The sequence below is a fragment of the Dendrobates tinctorius genome, unplaced genomic scaffold (assembly GCF_039654945.1).
Source record: "Dendrobates tinctorius isolate UK_male_01 unplaced genomic scaffold, ASM3965494v1 ptg000196l, whole genome shotgun sequence".
NCBI classification, from domain to species: domain Eukaryota; kingdom Metazoa; phylum Chordata; class Amphibia; order Anura; family Dendrobatidae; genus Dendrobates; species Dendrobates tinctorius.
In genome coordinates this window covers 2,337,178-2,354,490 of record NW_027361863.1, presented here as the reverse complement: position 1 = coordinate 2,354,490, position 17,313 = coordinate 2,337,178, and the positions used below count along the sequence as shown (strand labels likewise).

Genomic DNA, 17,313 nt, shown 5'->3' with positions numbered 1-17,313 from the left:
AAGAGTCATTAACCTCTTCAGCGCCAAAAGAAACGAAGTACATTTAATATGAAGACCAAAACACGCAGACTTAAAGGAAGATCTGCAATTCACAATATGTAATGACTGCGTAACCTAAAGATACCCAATCTAGTCATCTGAACAGTTTTTGGGGTACGCACTTGCAAGCTCTATAGCAAAAGGCTTATAAGCGTTGCACTTTGTACAAAGAAGTCCGGCCACCACTCATAGGCTGCAGTGCTTGCAAGTGACCTAGGCGATGAGCAGTAAACTATAAAAATAAAAATCCCCTCCATTCTTGCGAATGGAAGTGATTTTTATTAAGAGGTAAGTTGCTTGTTTTTGCAAGCACGTTGCCATTCCACCCTTATAAAAAGTTGAGACAATATCTTTAAAATATGACTACGGACTAGAAATTAAATAAAAAACAATATACTTTTATTTATACACATATGGAATGATCTGCGCATGTTGCATAGCGGTTCCGGTATACAAACAAACTCAAAAAGTCATGCAAAAGGTTCATTACCCGTCTGTATCTGTGTAATGGAAGATGCAAGTGAATGTGGAAATGCAATGGATATAAATGAATGATATCCTGCAATTATTTCCAATAAATAGTATTAGGACCCAGGGGCAAAGCTAAGCTCCATCACTGGAGCAAACCCTAGCATTATAATTAAATACTGTAGCCAAAACTCTGATCCACCCCAGCACCCAACACAGGGGCGTATCTAGGGGGGGCAGCCGGGGCAGTTGCCCCGGGCGCAGCCGGCAGGGGGCGCAGTCCGGGCCGCCTAATGCAGCGGTCCGCAGTGTCCTCCCTGGCGGCTGCGTTCTGCCGCCCCCCGGCCTGAGAATCGGCGGTTCTCTGTGTCAGCTGTCAAGCTGACAGCTGGCGCAGAGAAGGTGCGCGTGCCGGCTCCCAGGGAACAATTGTACTGGCGTCTGTATAGACGCCAGTACAATTGAAGCTCTGACCGCCGGGCCAGAGCGACGTCAGCAGCGTGACATGTCATGTGATCACACTGCTGACGTCACTCCCCGGAGCCCAGAGTGAACGCTCAGCGCTGGTGGTAAGTGTGCTCCAATGTGGAAACCACCGAAGATGGGGGGGTGTTAAATGTGTGGCGATGGGGGTTAATGAGTGGTGATGGGGTTAATGCGTGGGGGGTTAATGAGTGGGGATGGGGGTTAATGAGTGGGGTGGTTAATGAGTGGGGATGGGGTTAATGTGTAGTGGGGTTAATAAGTGGGGATGGGGGTTGCTGTGTGGGGGGTTTAAAGAGTGGGGATGGGGTTAATGTGTGGGGGGGTAAAGAGGGGGGATGGGGGTTAATGTGTGGCGAGTTAATGAGTGGGGATGGGGGTTATTGAGTGGGGGGTTAATGAGTGGGGATGGGGGTTATTGAGTGGGGATGGAATTAATTTGTGGAGGGTTAATGAGTGGGGATGGATTTAATGTGTGGGGGGTTAATGAGTGGGGATGGGGGTTAATGTGTGGGGGATTTGGAGTGGGGGGGTACATAATGTGTAGGGGGATTTGGGAGTAGGGACGGGGGTTACTGAGTGGGGATGGAATTAATGAGTGGGGATGGGGGTTAATGAGTAGGGATGGGGTTAATATGTGGGGGATTTGGAGTGGGGGGTACATAATGTGTGGGGGGATTTGGGAGTGGGGATGGGGGTTATTTAATGTGTGGGGGATTTGGAGTGGGGATGGGGGTTAATGAGTGGGGATGGGGTTAATGTGTGAGGGATTTGGATTGGCGGGTACATAATGTGTGGGGGGAATTTGGGAGTGGGGATGGGGGGTTATTTAATGTGTGTGAGGGATTTGGAGTGTGGATGGGGGTTACTTAATGTGTGTGAGGGATTTGGAGTGTGGATGGGGGGATTTAATGTGTGTGGGGAGATTTGAGGACACAGAGTATGTATGAGGAAAGAGTATGGGGGTTGGGTGCAGACAGTATGGGGAGCTAACGGGTTAATGTATGGGGAGTCAGGGGTATGTGTGAGCAGACAGTATAGAGAGTGAGGGGGTAAATATATGATGAGACAGTATGGTGAACAGAGGGATGGTAGAGGAGGGAGGGGAATAGTGTGTGGCGACAGTATATTGCAGACATTTTTATTCAGGAGCATTATAATGTCACTTCTATCTTTAAGGGCATCGTGTGGAGATTTGATGCAGAAGACCGGAGAAGATGGAAGTCTGCAGAGACAGCTGTGGATGAGAAAACTCATCATGGGGTTTGGACAAGAAGAAGAAAAGGAGAACGACTCAAGAGACGTCATCTATAAGGTACTTGGATGTAAATGTTATTTGTGCTACTAATTCTCATGTTTTTATTTGTTAAGAACATTAAAGGGTTTGTTCAGGTTTGTGCTGAGTCTGCAGACATTCTATGTGACTGCAGACTTCTGAATTCTCAGTGCTCACTGAACGCTGTTAGGATTCTCTCGTGCCGGTAATTTACATACATGTGGTCACATGCTGACTAGACATGTGTGGCCTCACTCAATGAAAATGAACGGAGCGAGGCCTGGCACGTCTAGTCGGAATGTGGCCAGAAGTATATAAATCACATACTTGTGCTGACATGACTGTACATCGGCAAGGGAGAATCCTAAAAGTATGCAGTGCATTCGTTGTGAGAATTCAGAAGCTGCAATGTCAGGATTCAGCTCTGCAGGTTCCAGTACTCATCACATGGACACTTCACTCATATGCGATTTTCATACTTGACAACGAGCTTCTCTTCCTGCTTACAGTTTTTTACTGAACATTGAGAGCATTAGGGAGAGCAGCTCGTGGGTACATGGCTAAGTGTGCAAGTCGTGTATGTACTTGGTGTGGGGGGGGGGGGGGGCGCCGAACCAAATTCTTGCCCCGGGTGCCAGGAAGCCTAGATACGCCTCTGACCCAGCAAATGCCTCCTTGTAAAAACTAAATAAATATGCACCAAAAGTGTTTGCTCGTTAGAAAAATTTTTCCAAATGACCTTGAATTTTCATCTTCTGCCAAGTTTTTCGAAACTTTTATTGGGGAAACTATAATAAAAAATGACCTATTGTTTAAATATTTTTTTTTGGCAGTCTATTTTTCCATAACTGCATGAAAAATGAAAACGAGAAAACTTGTAATTTTCACACTGGCCACTGGGGCTTATTGACACGCCAACTTCCTGTTGTTTCAGGAAGTAACACATGTACATTAGCAGCAATACACTGACTCGGACCCTATCATTTGTATTGAAGCGTCTAATGAGTGAGTGCAAAAGTCAATGTGAAGGAAGAATGAGCAGTAGAGCGGAAATATCTGCCAAAGTATTAAAAAAAACAATTTTAATTTATCCAGCCCTGTCCGAAATGGAAATTTTCTGCTTGGATCACACCTTTAGTTCCAGTGGATGATCAATATGGTAAAAAAAAATGATACATCCAGCTCAGGGAAATTAAAACATCTATTTTATTAGTATATTAACTCACATTATTAAACTGCTGCTTTGGTTTTACTGATAATAGCAGGTGAATAATGTGAATTAATGACTATAAGTTGACATAACATTCTATGTCAGATCCATACTCTGGTCTCTATAAGAACCAGTACTTGCCATGCATTAGCTATATGAAAAAACAGATAATTGACAACCAACCCTGCTTTACACTGATGAGGGGCAAGTACCCGGAAACTCAGGGGTGTGACAATAGGTGCAGAGGTTGCAATCGTACCCAAATCCTGATGACTAGGGGCTCAAAAAGTTCCTTTGGCCCATATGAGAAAACCAATATTAAAGACCTGTGATAATTGCAGCATATTTTGCATTTCGGGCCCATGAGGTTGGAGTTAGATTATTTTACTTCTTCTGGAGAGAATGCACACACAGTTTGGCTACGCGTGCATGTGCTTCTAAATGAACAAAGGATTAGATTAACTTGCCTGATCCTTCTTTTGTGACACATTAGATGATTGGTGAGTCTTGCCGAAATTGGCAAGTGTATGTAACGTTTATTTTGGAAACCGTCACCCAGCTTACTTGGCAGAAGAGGAAGACTCAATGACTACCCTTACAATTCCTTGTGATACTGTAAGATGCGTGATCTGCACAGACTGGGAACAATATTTCTTCTCTATTCTCTATAATGTCGTTTTGGAATCATTAAACCTATCTTGTAACATTTCTTCTGACATAAATATATATTATAAAACACTTTAATACTGTATCATTTTAGATTTTCTGTTGTAGGTTTAATTGTTGTCTACTGGCTCCTCAAGTCCTTTTAATGCGGACCTATCACCACATTTCACAACGCAAATTGCATACAATATTAAAAAGATCTCTTAGACCTGTTGAGGCTGGTGTGCTCACATTAAATATCTATTTCAAAATGGCTGTATAATAATTTTTTCAATGAAAAGTCAGTATCCACCACCTTAGCCTGATTGACTGAAGCTTAGTATCCATCCTTCCTGCAGCTGCCCCTTTCTGCAGTGTTCCTCGTTCCTGCAGCTGCTCCTTCCTGCAGTGTCCCTCCTTCCTGCAGCGTCTCTTCTTCATGCAGCTACTCCTCCCTGCAGTGTTCCTCCTCCCTGCAGCGTCTCTCCTTCATGCAGCTGCTCCTCCCTGCAGTGTTCCTCCTGCCTGCAGCGTCTCTTCTTCATGCAGCTGCTCCTCCCTGCAGTGTTCCTCCTACCTGCAGTTGCTCCTCCCTGCAGCATCCCTCCTTCATGCAGCTGCTCCTCCCTGCAGCATCCTTCCTTCATGCAGCTGCTCCATACTGCAGCGTCTCTTCTTCATGCAGCTGCTTCTCTCTGCAGCGTACCTCCTTCCTGCATCTGTTCCACTGACCTAATTGACAAATTCTCAGTATTGTTCTTTCCTCCTGCTGCTGAGTCCTCACCCACTGTTATCTGATTGACAGCTCCTTAGTGCCCCTCCTCCCTGCTGCTGAGATATCACACACTACTCAATACAAGCTGCAATAGTCAGACAGGCTTGGCAGGCGAAGAGTGAATACATTTGGACCAAGCGCTCTCACTCTTTAGCTGGACTTACAAAATGTTCACTTTAATATCAGAACTATAGAGCCCTTCTGACATCAATTTTCAAAGTAAATACACCAGTCTTACCTGGTCTAGGAAGTCAATAATATATGCAGTTTGTATTGTGAAATCTGGTGACAAATGGAAATATGTCTTGTGACAAAATCACACTGAAGCCCCCCCCACCCCCACTCCATATCCATGAGATGCCTTCAACTTCCTTTCCTTCTATTGGCAGATCTTGGAGCGACCTTTCTTATATGGTTCTTGGAGTTTAGGTTTCTTGAAGGTAGTTTTTCCTTTGAGCTTGAGGACACTTTCTCCTTCTTTAACTGGAAATTAACCTGAGGATATAAAAGGAAGATTTAGTCAAGCATGTAGGAACAGTAAATAGATGGAACTATTTTGGGCAAATTTTTTGGATCCACCAAGATCCAACAGACTGACAGCCCCGGCAGATCTTCAACTGAGGTTGGATTCTAAAGTGGTTGTCTTTGGATATACTTTACATCTTATCAAAAACATGTGTTTGGCTGAACATTCATGTTCTTAAGGATGAAAATTATGGTCAAATGATGGTTCATTGGCAATCTAATGTCCATGTTCCCTTTACTTCCATCGTGTTGTCCATGGACATATCTCATTTGTAAAAAAATTGGTTGCAAATTACATTTTTGAGATCTTTACTAGCCTAGTCACTGTCAGCCTCCACTGTTGGCACTGTTATTAAATGTTTTAGCCCAATGCTCAACTTCACCTCCATGCCGCGGCCAATTTCTGTTTTTTTTTTTCATTTTCGTTTTTTCCTCCACTTCATCCAATAGCTTAAACTTTTTTATTTTTCCTTCCCATATAGCCATGTTTTTTGCGGGATGAATTGCATTTTTGAATGACACCATTCATTTTATCATGTGACGCACTGGAAAAAAAATGATCTTTTAAAAAAGTTTCAAGGACGTCAAAATTGTAAAGTGCGATTCCATATTTATTTTTTGTTTTTTTTTCTGTTTACCAGGTTCGCTATATGATAAAACTGAGCTGGCAGTATGATTCTCCAGGTCAGTATGAATACGCAGATATCAATCATGCATTTTTTTTTCTTTCTATTTAAATAGTGAAAAAAATTCAGAAATGAAAAAAAAAGTTTTGCTTATGTTGCCATATTCCGAGACTCGCAATGTTTTCTATTTTTGGGATATGGGGATGTGTGAGAGCTTATTTTTTTGAGCCCTGAATTGACATTTTTACTGGTACTATCTTGGGGTGGATATGATACATTGATCGCAAATTATACTAATGAAAACTACTGCTCGGCACACACAAAACAGGCCCTCCTACAGCTCTATCGACAAAAGAGTAAAATATTGGTCTTGGAAAACACTAACTAACAAACTAAAATTTGTTTTTACAAAGTCCAATATGTTTTTAAGTCACTAAATAAAATTTAAAAAATATATGTTTGGTATCTCAGTAATTGTACTGACCTGAGGAATCATGTTGCCAGGTCTTTTTTTACCAAATACTGAATGCCATAAAAACGAAACCCAAAAAAGCTAAATGGTTTGTCACCATTTCTCCCCACTTGGAATTTTATTTCACATTTTTCAGTACATTATGTGCTAAAATTAATGAATGGTGTGATTTGAGACTACAACTGATCCTGTAAAAAATAAGCTCTGATACAGAAAATTCAAATGTTATGCCTTTTGGAAGAAGGGAGGGGATGAATGCTCAAAAATGAAAAATATTGATTCATCATCATAGGGTTAAAAGGCAAAGCTCCGGAACCCCCAAGGACCTGCTAAGCTTTGGAGCCCCCAAGTAACCCCAAGGACCTGCGAAGCTCCCGAGCATCAAAGTACCCCCAAGGACCTGCGATGCTTTGGAGACCCCAAGGACCTGCGATGCTTTGGAGAGCCCCAAGGACCTACGAAGCGCCAGAGCCCCAATTAAAAAATCTGTAAAAAGGACCTCCACCGTGTGCCATTTCTGATACTAGTTTCTCCCAATGTGGCAGAAGATCTCTGAGGCCTCTTAGACTTCAGGGACCAGGTAAGACTTCTATCAATACACCTTCCATAGCTGCTCCCCTACTAAAACTTACCAGGGTGGGCTCATCTGGACCAACTACTATAGTTGCGGTCTTTGCATAGTAGCCATGTGCTGACACTGTTATTGTGTAAGTGTCCGGTAATAAAAGGCGGAAATAATCTCCTTCCTTACCTATAAAAAAAATACAATTATACATTGGTCATTTTCATTAGGAATTGTTTTTAGGGCAAAGAATTAAAAAAACAACAACGAGTCTCTACTTACTAGAAAAGATGTTATGGTTAATTCCTGCAACTGAGATCACAGCATTGGCTATACCGTTATTGTTCTCATCCGTCACCATCCCTTTAATTCCTTTGTGAACCTAGGCAAAAATACCAATAACTTCAGTCCATTGTAGCTGACGATCATTTTTAGCCAGGTGACCACGACACTGCAACTTGTAGAACGACATGTGAAACGAGCCGTGCCATAATAATTCTCTGACTTGTCAGCAACGAAGCTTCCCATTGTATTTGCTAAAATTCAATGTTCTTTTTCTTGTTTTCCAAAAAGAAAGTAGACAGTAGAAGCAAAAAGTCATGTTGTGTATGTGGCTCCCATTGCACGCAATACTAAATCTGTATGCAGTAAGCTCCCCCTAGTGGTGCCTACCGGCAGCCCGAAACTTTTCATGCCTTAGCGCAAATCTGACAACAGGAGGGATTCAGAGCGGCGGCTGGCAGCCGGCTTCCTTCTGATGTCAGATATCACCGACGTTGGTAAGAGTGAAGCCAGCACTGATTGGGCGCAGGGCTCACGTCATAATAATCTCATGCAAGCCTCGGGAGAGCAAGTGCCGACACCGTTAGAACGGCACCGACAACGGAGATGAAAATACAGTGGGTACGGAAAGTATTCAGACCCCTTTAAATTTTCCACTTTTTGTTTCATTGCAGCCATTTGGTAAATTCAAAAAAGTTCATTTTTTTTCTCATTAATGTACACTCTGCACTCCACCTTGACTGAAAAAAAACAGAAATGTAGAAATTTTTGCAAATTTTTTAAAAAAGAAAAACTGAAATATCACATGGTCATAAGTATTCAGACCCTTTGCTCAGACACTCATATTTAAGTCACATTTTGTCCATTTTCTTGTGATCCTCCTTGAGATGCTTCTACTCCTTCATTGGAGTCCATCTGTGTTTAATTAAACTGATAGGACTTGTTTTGTAAAGGCGCACACCTGTCTATATAAGACCTCACAGCTCACAGTGCATGTCAGACCAAATGAGAATCATGAGGTCAAAGGAACTGGCCAAGGAGCTCAGAGACAGAATTGTGGCAAGGCACAGATCTGGCCAAAGTTACAAAAGAATTTCTGCAGTACTCAAGGTTCCTAAGAGCACAGTGGCCTCCATAATTCTTAAATGGAAGAAGTTTGGTACCACCAGAAGTCTTCCTAGACCTGGCCGTCCAGCCAAACTGAGCAATCGTGGGAGAAGAGCCTTGGTGAGAGAGGTAAAGAAAAACCCCAAGATCACGGTGGCTGAGCTCCACAGATGCAGTAGGGAGATGGGAGAAAGTTCCACAAAGTCAACTATCACTGCAGCCCTCACCAGTCGGGCCTTTATGGCAGAGTGGACCGACGGAAGCCTCTCCTCAGTGACAGACATATGAAAGCCCGCTTAGAGTTTGCTAACAAACACATGAAGGACTCACAGACTATGAGAAATAATATTCTCTGGTCTGATGAGACGAAGATAGAATTATCACAAAAAAGGTCTAAGTGGTACGTGTGGAGAAAACCAGGCACTGCTCATCACCTGCCCAATACAATCCCCACATTGACACATGGTGGTGGCAGCATCATGCTATGAGGGGTGTTTTTCAGCTGCAGGGACAGGACGACTGGTTGCAATTGAAGGAAACATGAATGCGGCGAAGTACAGAGATATCCAGGATGAAAATCTCTTCCAGAGTATTCTGGACCTAAGACTTGGCCGAAGCTTCACCTTCCAACAAGACAGTGACCCTAAGCACACAGCTAAAATAACAAAGGAGTGTCTTCAGAACAGCTCTGTGACCATTCTTGACTGGCCCAGCCAGAGCCCTGACCTAAACCCAATTGAGCATCTCTGGAGAGACCTGATAATGGCTGTCCACCAACGTTCACCATCCAACCTGACGGAACTGGAGACGATCTGCAAGGAAGAATGGCAGAGGCTCCCCAAATCCAAGTGTGAAAAACCTGTTGCATCATTCCCAAGACGACTCATGGCTGTACTAGCTCAAAAGGTGCTTCTACTCAATACTGAGCAAAGGGTCTGATACTTATGACCATGTGATATTTCAGTTTTTCTTTTTTAATAAATTTGCAAAAATTTCTACACTTCTGTTTTTTTCAGTGAAGATGGGGTGCAGAGTGTACATTAATGAGAAAAAATGAACTTTTTTGAATTTACCAAATGGCTGCAATGAAACAAAGAGTGAAAAATGTAAAGGGGTCTGAATACTTTCCGTACCACTGTAAGTGTTGTTATTTTACTGGTGCAAACATGCTGATTGATATGGGGTTGTCCGAGTAGTGTACTGATGATGCTGCTGAAAGCTGAAATCTGCAACAATTACAATGTGGAGGCACTATTATTTCTTGGGAAGTTTTTATAGTTTGGTGCAGTATTATTGTCTGGAGCACAGTCAATGTAACCATCATTTTTGGAAGGTAATTAATTATAGTTATACTACCATTATTTCAGAAGTACAGTATTTGAGGGCAAAGGCAGTAACAAGACAGAATTGGGGATATCAGTAGGATTGGATGCTTATCTAGGTTGAGATAAGCTAGGGAGGATACTGAAAAATTAAGATGCCTGATATCTCTGAGTAACAAACTCTGCAGACGAGTTGTAGCTGGAAGAAGTAGCCATAGAGGTCTGAGCCAGAAGGAAAACAATAAGTGAATGTCTACAATCAAGGTCGTTGTCCTGGATTTATTTGTACTGTATTCCTTTACAGGGTCTGCCACCTGTATACCACTCTATGGTCACTGTATGGAGGTAATATTAATCTTTGTGTAGTGGTTTTATGGTGATATTATTCAATCACTGGTAAGGATAAAGGTTATGGTGTGGCAGTATTGTTTGGACATTGTCCAACAGTGTCATTAATAGGATAGTAATATTTAGTCCTAGTATATACTTATGTATATAAGAGAGGGAAGGGGGTGTAGGACGGTGTCACAAACCCTGTGGATCACACAGGAATCCGTAGCTATGATGTCACCGGCCATTCTTACCTCCCCATGCAAAGGTGAGCCCAGGCAAAATAACAGTTTCATACTACTGATCTCCGCACACTGATTTCTGAATTGACCCACTTTTCATTTAGATTTTAATAGAGAATATATTTTATTAAAAAATCTACAAATATGACACCATAAAAACTTGATTTAGACAACTGATCCATTGCTGGTCGCACATGGCCCTTACTGGTACAAGATGAGCATCTAAGGAGAAGGAATTTCTTCTTGTCAATGCACATACAGTCGCTTGCCGGGGGATCGGACTTGGCGGGGGGCTCGTGAAACGTTTCTTTAGAATCTTACCCTTAGAGTAAATGATTTGCTAATCAAAGTGTCACATTTAATTACGTGCTCTTAAAACGAGATGTACAAACGCATCGGCCAGCCTTTGACAAAGCGCTCTGTGTTTTTTTTAAATGCCCCAATTCCTGCTTGGCCCAAAGAACACAGAGACAATTATTCCTCTACTATATGGCTACTACAAATAAAGGCTGTCGAGTTTTGGGGGCCTGTAACACAAAATGTATCACTGAACGGTGTCTGTTCTGTGTTTGCCGGGAAACATCATATTAAGGGTGAAGCTGGACACCCAACAAAGTGCGCAGTGTGCACAGTGAACGCGGCCTCAGGCGAGTAGGAGCCATGATGTGTAGCCTTAGTGTTCGGTTCTTCCTCTCTCCATTTCCTCTCCCAGGTTACTTCAGTTTTGTATTTTAGGTATATCCTTAAGTTAGGGGTCTGCCGATGAAAGCAGCTCATTTATGGCCCGCACATGAGTGTCTGGATGTGGTGACCTGCATAACCCTAAATTACACTGGAGCTTTCACCTACATGCAGCAGAGCAGAATGTTTTTGTAATCTTCAGAAATCCTGCCCTGCGCCCCCATTCAGCATTTGTGTGCTGCTATGCAAGCTCCGCCATGTAGCCTATATATATAATAATAATCTTTATTTTTATATAGCGCTAACACATTCTGCAGCGCTTTACAGTTTGCACACATTATCATCACTGTCCCCGATGGGGCTCACAATCTAAATTCCCTATCAGTCTGTCTTTAGAATGTGGGAGGAAACCGGAGTACTCAGAGGAAACCCACACAAACACGGGGAGAACATACAAACTCCTTGCAGATGTTGTCCTTGGTGGGATTCGAACCCAGGACCCCAGTGCTGCAAGGCTAACCACTGAGCCACCGTGCTATATAGATATATATTATCTATATATCATTGTAGCAGCAGATAGAGTCTGCACGGAAAAAGAGATCAAAGGTGTTGAGCCGCAAAACTTAAAATCCTTCCATGCAAATCAATATTGATGGGGATTAGGTCGTATTATGCCAGTATCCCATTAGTGCCATACTGAAAAATGTGTGCACCCAACTTACAGCTGAGGTCCTGATAATATAGTTAATCATTAAAGGGGTCATCCATGTTTGTGATATTGGTGCCCTATTGTTAGGATAGGTCATCAATATCAGATTGGTGGGGGTCCCACAGCCGGCACTCCAATCAAAAAACGCTAGATAAAAACTTTACGTCACCGTCATACTGGTGCTGCAGATCAGCTTCCCCACTGGTATGATGGATCATTAATATCTTAGTAGTGAAAAACTCCTTTAAACCCAAGGTCAGGTCGGGACATTCAGACATGCAGGCACAAAAATGCAAATATTATACACTTATCTGAAGAGGACCTTCCTTTGTGGTAGAAGGACACTAAATGAATTTTCTGCCATAGGTGAAAAATAGCTTCCTCTGATACGCTATTGTTTAGCTTCCTGTTTAGTATTATTGCCAGGCTTGAAAAACCTGTGTTCAGATATTATTCTATTCTGGATACTATTCTGGATTCATGAAAGGGGCCTCCTAGTTTCAGACCCTCATTAATTAGCCAAAATGGAGAGTGGCTACAACGGGAGTCTTTCTGGAGGACCTGTCATATCTAAGCATTACACTCAAATCCCATTGATTTTAATGAGAATTGTGCAATGCTTATTTTCTCCTGCGGAGGCGCTGCAGGGAGGTTGAGAAAACTCTGCTAGGTTCCGTCACGGGGTACACCAGATTATTGGGGCTAATAGCACCAGGACACCTTTTTGATGCTGCGTTTTTTCACCACTGAAGTCAGCTACCGCAGCACACGTCCCAGTTTCCAGCAATTCTTACCTGTTCTATGAATGAGATCAGAGCTTCCCGGTTTCCAAACCATTCCCTTTCCAGCTCCTCCTCACGTGGAAATTTGTTGCAGCTCAACTCCAGTGTAATTTCAAAGCAATTCTTGTAAAGGTAATTGAAATCTTGCATACCTGTACAATACAAGAACAAAGCAGAAATCAGGCAAAGCAGGAATGTCACATAGAGGAGGATTCACTCTTTATATGAATGCATTGCTTTACTTACTACTACAGCATGCCTCCTAGTCCAAAGCAGCATTCACGCTTCAGAGCTGAACTCTCCCAGCATCTTATAAGTATAGAAGTGTTGCAACACTTATGCAGGTAGATGTCGGGAGGAATAGCTGTCGACCATGTAAGCATTGAGCCAACAGCTACTGAACTTGTATGGTTGCCGTCATTTTATACCCTGACTCTTCTTGCTCTGTACTTTACACCACTCCATCTGACGCTCGGCATTTGTGCTTGGTGATGTACGGCTGCATGCAGCTGCTCGGCCATGAAGCTTCCGTTGGGGGTGCAGTGTTTGTGCTGATGTTAGATGATGTCTGGACTCTGTAGCTATGGAGTCAGCAGAGCGATGGTGACTTTTCTGCCCTCTGCTCCTCCTCAGCACTAGGCCCCCTGCTCTGTAATGTTACGGGGTCTCTACTTCGTGGCTGAGTTGCTGCGGTTCATTCCACTTCTCAATAATATCAATCACAGATGATGGGGGGAATAGTTAGGGGTACTTCACACTAGGCGAGATCGCTAGCGAGATCGCTGATGAGTCAACGATTTTATGACGCATCAGCGATCTCGCTGTGTGTGGCACACATCAGCGACCGCCCCCCCGCCGGGTATCGCTGATCATGCAGCAATGTCCTGGGCCATTGTTTGATTGTAGGTCTCCCGCTGGCCAGCACGCATCGCTGCGCTTAGTTACCCGCTGTTTACCTTGGATACCAGCGTCCTCGCTTGTCCTGATCGCTGGTGAGATCTGCCCGTTTGACAGCTCACCAGCGATCATGTAGCGACACACCAGCGATCCTGACCAGGTATATGTCATGTCGGACGCTGTTCACACCACAGCATCCGGCAGGCAGAGGTAGTTCCACCTCCAGCCACTATAGCCTCTGTGGCGCCGGCCTGATCTTCAGGCTCTCGGGGGTTAATCCTGCTGGAGACCAGGTTGGATGGTTAGTCACGCCCACGGTCTTTAAATAGTCATGCTGGCCTATGGGCGTCGCCGATTATAGCTTGTGTTTCATACCAAGTGGTTCCGGTCTGGAGTGGAGGTGTTCAAGAGAGAGAGATTCATATCTGGTGTCGTATGATCCGTCGTTATCCTTTCTCCTTCCCATATTTGTGTTTAGTTGTGCCCTGTTCACATTACTGTTTATTCCTGTGTGTGTGCGGCGCAGTGCAGTTTAAGTTCTCCCTGTCTGTCATTATTTGTGTGGGAGCTTTGGTGGTGACTTCTCACTGGGTGGAGGGTGGAGGGTTAAGTGCAGGGCTGAGCAGGAGATAAGGAAAGGTCGGAGGCTCAGGCATTTGCACCTTCAGCAAAAACCCTGGGTTGAGGGTCAGACAGGGTTTCCCCTAGTAAAGGGACACCACAGGGGCCCCGGGTATTTCAGCCTTAGTTGAACTAAGCCCCCGTGACATTATAATCGGCCCACATTTTTTCAGGAGTCCATGGATCCATTAGATTCCATAACCCGCCAGTTGGCGGCGCTGTCCATACAGGTCTCCGAGTTGAATGGGGCAGTTCAGCAGCAGGGCCTGGTAGTAGCAAAGGTGCAAACGGCATCTGCAGGTATTGGTGCAGAGCCGAAGTTTCCGCTGCCAGAACGATTTTCAGGCGATCGCAGCAAATTTGTCGTATTTCGGGAGGCCTGCAAATTATACTTCCGCATGCGGCCAATATCCTCAGGTAATGAGGCCCAGCGAGTAGGGCTGGTGTTGTCATTACTGAGTGGTGACCCCCAAGCATGGGCATTTTCCTTACCACCTGACTCTGCTACATTTCATTCGCTCGATAATGTTTTTTCTGCCCTCGGGCTCATTTACGATGACCCTGACCGACTGGCTCTAGCGGAATGTAAAATCCGCGCCCTCCGCCAGGGGGAGCGCTTGGCAGAAGACTATTGTTCGGAATTTCGCCGCTGGGCTGTAGACACACAGTGGAATGACCCAGCACTGCGGAGCCAGTTTATTCGTGGGGTATCAGGGAGGGTGAAACAAGCCCTCCTGATGTATGAGACTCCGGCATCATTGGAGTCTGCCATGAGTTTGGTGATACGTATTGATCGCCGTTTTCGTCAGGGGGCACAGGAGACGCTACCTCTGGGGGAAAACAGAGGTGCAGGTGTGGTTGAAGTAGATGAGTCCCCTGAACCTATGCAGATTGCTGGCGTGGCACAGGTTCAGCCTCGCGCTCCGGGAGTCCGGAAGTCCGGAGCATGTTTCTACTGTGGTAAAGGTGGTCATTATGTTAACGTTTGCCCGGTACTACCTAAGAGGGTCACACCGGCGGAAAACTGTTAAGCTCAGAGGGTATGGAGGAGACCCAACTGAGCGTATGCATATCCTCCATGATGGTATCTCAATGTATGCTCCCTGCCAAGGTTATTGTCGCCGGCAGAGAGCTGCCTATATCAGTGTTTGTGGATAGCGGTTCCGCCACCAATCTCATAGATGAGGAGTTTGCACACACCGCCGGGTTTAAGATTGAAAAACTTCCTCACCCCATACAGGTGGTGACCATTAATGCTGTTCCCCTCCCTCAAGGGGAGATTACTGAGTTTGTGGCAGAGGTGAAACTCCACATTGGGGTCCTACATTCTGAGTCGGTTACATGTAGGGTCCTCCGTAATCTCCCAGCTCAAATGGTCCTGGGTTTTCCATGGCTGTCCAGGCACAACCCGGTTATTGATTGGAAAACTCAGGACATAGTACAATGGAGTGGTTTCTGCCAAGACAATTGCTTGGCCACATGTGTGTCCGCCGTGACGCCCAGCCTGCCGGAGGCTTTGCAGGATTTCGCGGATGTTTTCTCTGAGAAGGGTTGCTCAGAACTGCCTCCACATAGAGCCTATGACTGTGCTATTAGGTTAAAACCCGGGGCCAAATTACCTAAGGCCAGGATGTTTAATATTTCTGGTCCTGAGAGACAAGCTCTGAAAGACTACATCGCGGAGAGTCTAAGCAAAGGTCACATCCGGCCTTCGTCCTCGCCTGTAGCCGCGGGGTTTTTCTTCATTAAGAAGAAAGATGGGGGGTTACGCCCGTGTCTGGATTTCCGAGAGTTAAACCAGATTACTATCCGTGATCCCTACCCAATGCCGTTGATCCCGGATTTGTTCAACCAGGTAGCGGGGGCAAAATGGTTTTCCAAGCTGGACCTCAGGGGGGCGTATAACCTCATAAGGGTCCGTCAGGGGGATGAGTGGAAGACGGCGTTTAACACTCCTGAGGGTCATTTTGAGAGTCTGGTTATGCCGTTTGGGTTGACCACCGCGCCTGCCGTTTTCCAACATTTTATTAATGATGTCTTTGCTCATGTCCTGGGGAGATTTGTGATTGTTTACCTGGATGATATCCTCATTTATTCTAGCGATCGGGACACTCATTTGCAGCATGTTAGGCAGGTGTTACAGTTGCTCCGGGAGAACCAGCTCTATGCTAAGCTGGAAAAATGTTTATTTTTTGTCCAGGAGTTGCCCTTTTTGGGATTATTGTGTCCGCAGCTGGTTTTAAAATGGACACCGCTAAGGTGCAAGCGGTGTTGCAATGGGAGAGGCCGGAGAGTCTGAAAGCACTCCAGCGGTTCCTTGGGTTTGCGAATTATTATAGGAAATTTATAAAACACTTTTCGACTGTCGCCAAACCGCTCACGGACATGACAAAAAAGGGTGCCGATCTGGCGAACTGGCCTGAGGTGGCTATACGTGCATTTGAGCGTCTGAAGAATAGTTTTGCTTCAGCCCCCATTCTGGTGCAACCAGACGTGTCTAAACCTTTTGTGGTAGAGGTTGATGCGTCGGAGGTGGGAGTGGGGGCAGTACTGTCTCAAGGCTCGTCCTTGAGCGAGATGCATCCATGCGCCTACTTCTCCAAGAAGTTGTCGCCGGCCGAACGGAATTATGATATCGGCAACAGGGAGTTGTTGGCCATCAAACTGGCTTTTGAGGAATGGCGACACTTCTTGGAGGGGGCGGCTCATCAGGTCACAGTTATCACCGACCATAAGAATCTGCTCTACCTGGAGTCGGCCAAGCGTCTGTCTCCTAGGCAGGCTCGCTGGGCATTGTTTTTTACTCGTTTCAATTTTCTTGTGACGTACCGTCCCGGGGCTAAAAACACCAAGGCGGATGCTTTGTCTAGGTGTTTTCCGGGGGGAGAACCTCGGGAAGAGCCGGTACCCATCCTCCAGAAAGGGGTAGTGGTCTCGGCTCTCACGACTGAGGTAGAGGCGGAGATTGCCGAGGCCCAAGAGGAGGTACCACCAGGACTTCCCGCCAACAAATCATTTGTACCCCTGCATCTTCGGCCTAAGGTGTTGAAGGAACACCACGATTCGGTACTGGCTGGTCACCCAGGGGTGAAGGGCACCTTAGAGCTGGTATCGCGTCGTTTCTGGTGGCCCAAAATCCGGCAGGACGTGGTCTCGTACGTGGCAGCTTGCATCACGTGCGCTAGGGCTAAGTCACCCCGAACCCGTCCTGCTGGCACGCTACAGCCTCTGGGGGTACCCAATAGGCCATGGACAGAAA

The 17,313-nt window shown here is 45.1% G+C and overlaps 1 protein-coding gene across 1 annotated transcript in view; it reads right to left on the bottom strand.

The window, feature by feature from the left end:
* Positions 1–416: 416 nt before the first annotated feature.
* CPN1 (carboxypeptidase N subunit 1) overlaps positions 417–17,313 on the bottom strand; it is a 60,346-nt gene continuing 43,449 nt past the window's right edge. Inside the window, exons 6-9 of the mRNA XM_073552787.1 lie at positions 12,549–12,688; positions 7,364–7,463; positions 7,152–7,270; positions 417–5,391 (exon numbers count right to left, since the gene is read on the bottom strand). Coding sequence (XP_073408888.1) covers positions 5,260–5,391; positions 7,152–7,270; positions 7,364–7,463; positions 12,549–12,688 — 491 coding nt within the window. The 3' untranslated portion in view covers positions 417–5,259. The remainder of the gene's footprint in view (positions 5,392–7,151; positions 7,271–7,363; positions 7,464–12,548; positions 12,689–17,313) is intronic.